The sequence below is a fragment of the Myzus persicae genome, unplaced genomic scaffold (assembly GCF_001856785.1).
Source record: "Myzus persicae strain clone G006 unplaced genomic scaffold, MPER_G0061.0, whole genome shotgun sequence".
Taxonomy (NCBI): domain Eukaryota; kingdom Metazoa; phylum Arthropoda; class Insecta; order Hemiptera; family Aphididae; genus Myzus; species Myzus persicae.
Genome location: NW_019102866.1, coordinates 1 through 1,988, shown reverse-complemented (window position 1 = coordinate 1,988; position 1,988 = coordinate 1). Strand labels below are relative to the sequence as shown.

Genomic DNA, 1,988 nt, shown 5'->3' with positions numbered 1-1,988 from the left:
TTTTACCTTAAATTCTAGGAAGAATCTGTTATTGAAAAAACTAAAACAGAAATGTTTCAAAAACCCAGTCCTAATTGTATTGTAAGTTTTTTTAACTATCATCCTAAACAACCTAATATCAACACACCATTTAATTCCAAAAAAGTATTTTATAAAGATAATAAGATTCAACGATTTTGGCTTACCTACAACGGCAAAGCTTTATTTTGTTCTGTGTGTTATTGCTTTTGGGACTGAAATTAATTCATTTATAATTGGTATGTGTACTTGGTCTCATGTACATCAACGTATTAAAGAGCATGAACAGAGTCTTGTTCATAATCATTCTACTGAAGCTTATTTCATGGATTATAAAGAATGCAGTATTGATCATCTTTTGTTTAGAGACCAAAAAAAATCAAGAAATGAAATGGTAAAAAAGAAACGTCAAGTGCTTGAACGTGTCATTGATATTGTGAAACTTATTGGGAAAAGGGGGCTAAGCTATAGAGGAAGCATACACGAAGCTGCATATACCTTAGATGACCCATCATTAGACCATGGAAATTTTTTAGAAATACTTTTATTACTTAAAAAATTTGATATTGTGTTGAGTGATCATTTAGACTATGTTATAAAAAAAGTAAAATGTCTCATCAGTCTGGTAATCTAAGGCGTGGAGGACTATTAACACTTATTTCTAAAAGTACTATAAATTTAGTTATTGATTCCATTAGTAAACTAATAAAAAAGTCTATAAGTGAAGAAGTTATAGAAGCACAAATGTTTGCTATTGAACTTGATACTACACAAGACATATCTGTAAAAGATCAGTGTGCAATTGTTGTACGCTACGTTAATTCAGATGGAATACATGAGAAACTGTTAGCTATGGTTAACTGTACAGATAGCTCTGGATTAGGTATGTTTGAACTTTTAAAAAAAGTTTTGTTAGAAAATGGTCTGAAAGTAGAAAATTGTATTGCCAATGCTACTGATGGAGCTGCATCAATGCAAGGACAGTATAATGGATTTTCTGCGTGGCTATCTAGTGTATCGCCAGGACAAATTCATGTGTGGTGTTATAGTCACATACTAAATTTAGTCCTTTCTGATGTGACAAAGTCACCACTTTCTGCTGCATCATTATTTTGCCTATTAAACAGATTAGCAGTCTTTTTTAGGGATTCTTATCAGCGTATGGCAGTTTGGGACAAGAATTTGAGCTCTAACATAAGGCATAAAAGGCTTAAAATGATCGGTGAAACAAGATGGTGGGCAAAAGAGGAAGCACTTAGAAAAGTATTTGGTTCTTCGGATAGTGATCAAAATGCTTTTTATGTTGAGGTTTTAGTATCTTTGTGTGATATTGAAGATACAACTAAATATTCACCAGACATAAGATCTAAAGCCAAGGGATTAAAAGAATCACTTCTACAGTATTCTACTTTACTAACTGCATTTTTATACCTAAGAATTTTCAAAATTACAACTCCTTTGTCCAAATATTTTCAAACTAGTGGCATGGATATACATAAATCCCAGCAAATGGTGAATGGAGCTTTAGAACAGTTAAAATTGGTATCAAGAGATGACCAAGAATTAAAAACTATTGTTTCAAAATTTATTGAAAATACAAATAGAAAATTAGAGACTTTGGAAGATACTGAAGACAAAAATTATGATTTCTTAATAGAAACTAGTTTACCACAATTAAGAATTAGAAAAAAAAAAAACATTTTGAATCAGTTGAAGATGACCCTATTAGCGATCCATATTTAAAATTCAAAGTAGAAGTGTACAATGTTGTAATGGATGGGGTAGTTAGTAGTATGGAAGTAGTATGTGTTTGGGGAGTTTGGCTCCATTTTTACAGGGAGATGAAAAAAAATCAAGGGAACAAATTCCCCTTACAGTGCATCCAATCTCCCTGTAATTTCAAAACAAAAATTTAAATGTTTAACCAGTTACATTATTAATTGCCAGACATGATGTTAAATAATACATAA

At 31.2% G+C, this 1,988-nt stretch overlaps 1 protein-coding gene across 1 annotated transcript; it reads left to right on the top strand.

Moving 5' to 3' along the window:
- Positions 1–259: 259 nt before the first annotated feature.
- On the top strand, positions 260–1,911 carry LOC111033317 (protein FAM200A-like; the record flags this gene model as incomplete). Its single annotated transcript, XM_022313999.1, has 3 exons — positions 260–643; positions 733–1,560; positions 1,704–1,911. Coding segments are annotated over exons 1-3 (1,420 nt in total), but the record flags the coding sequence as incomplete, so codon positions are not given.
- Between the last annotated feature and the right edge of the window lie 77 nt (positions 1,912–1,988).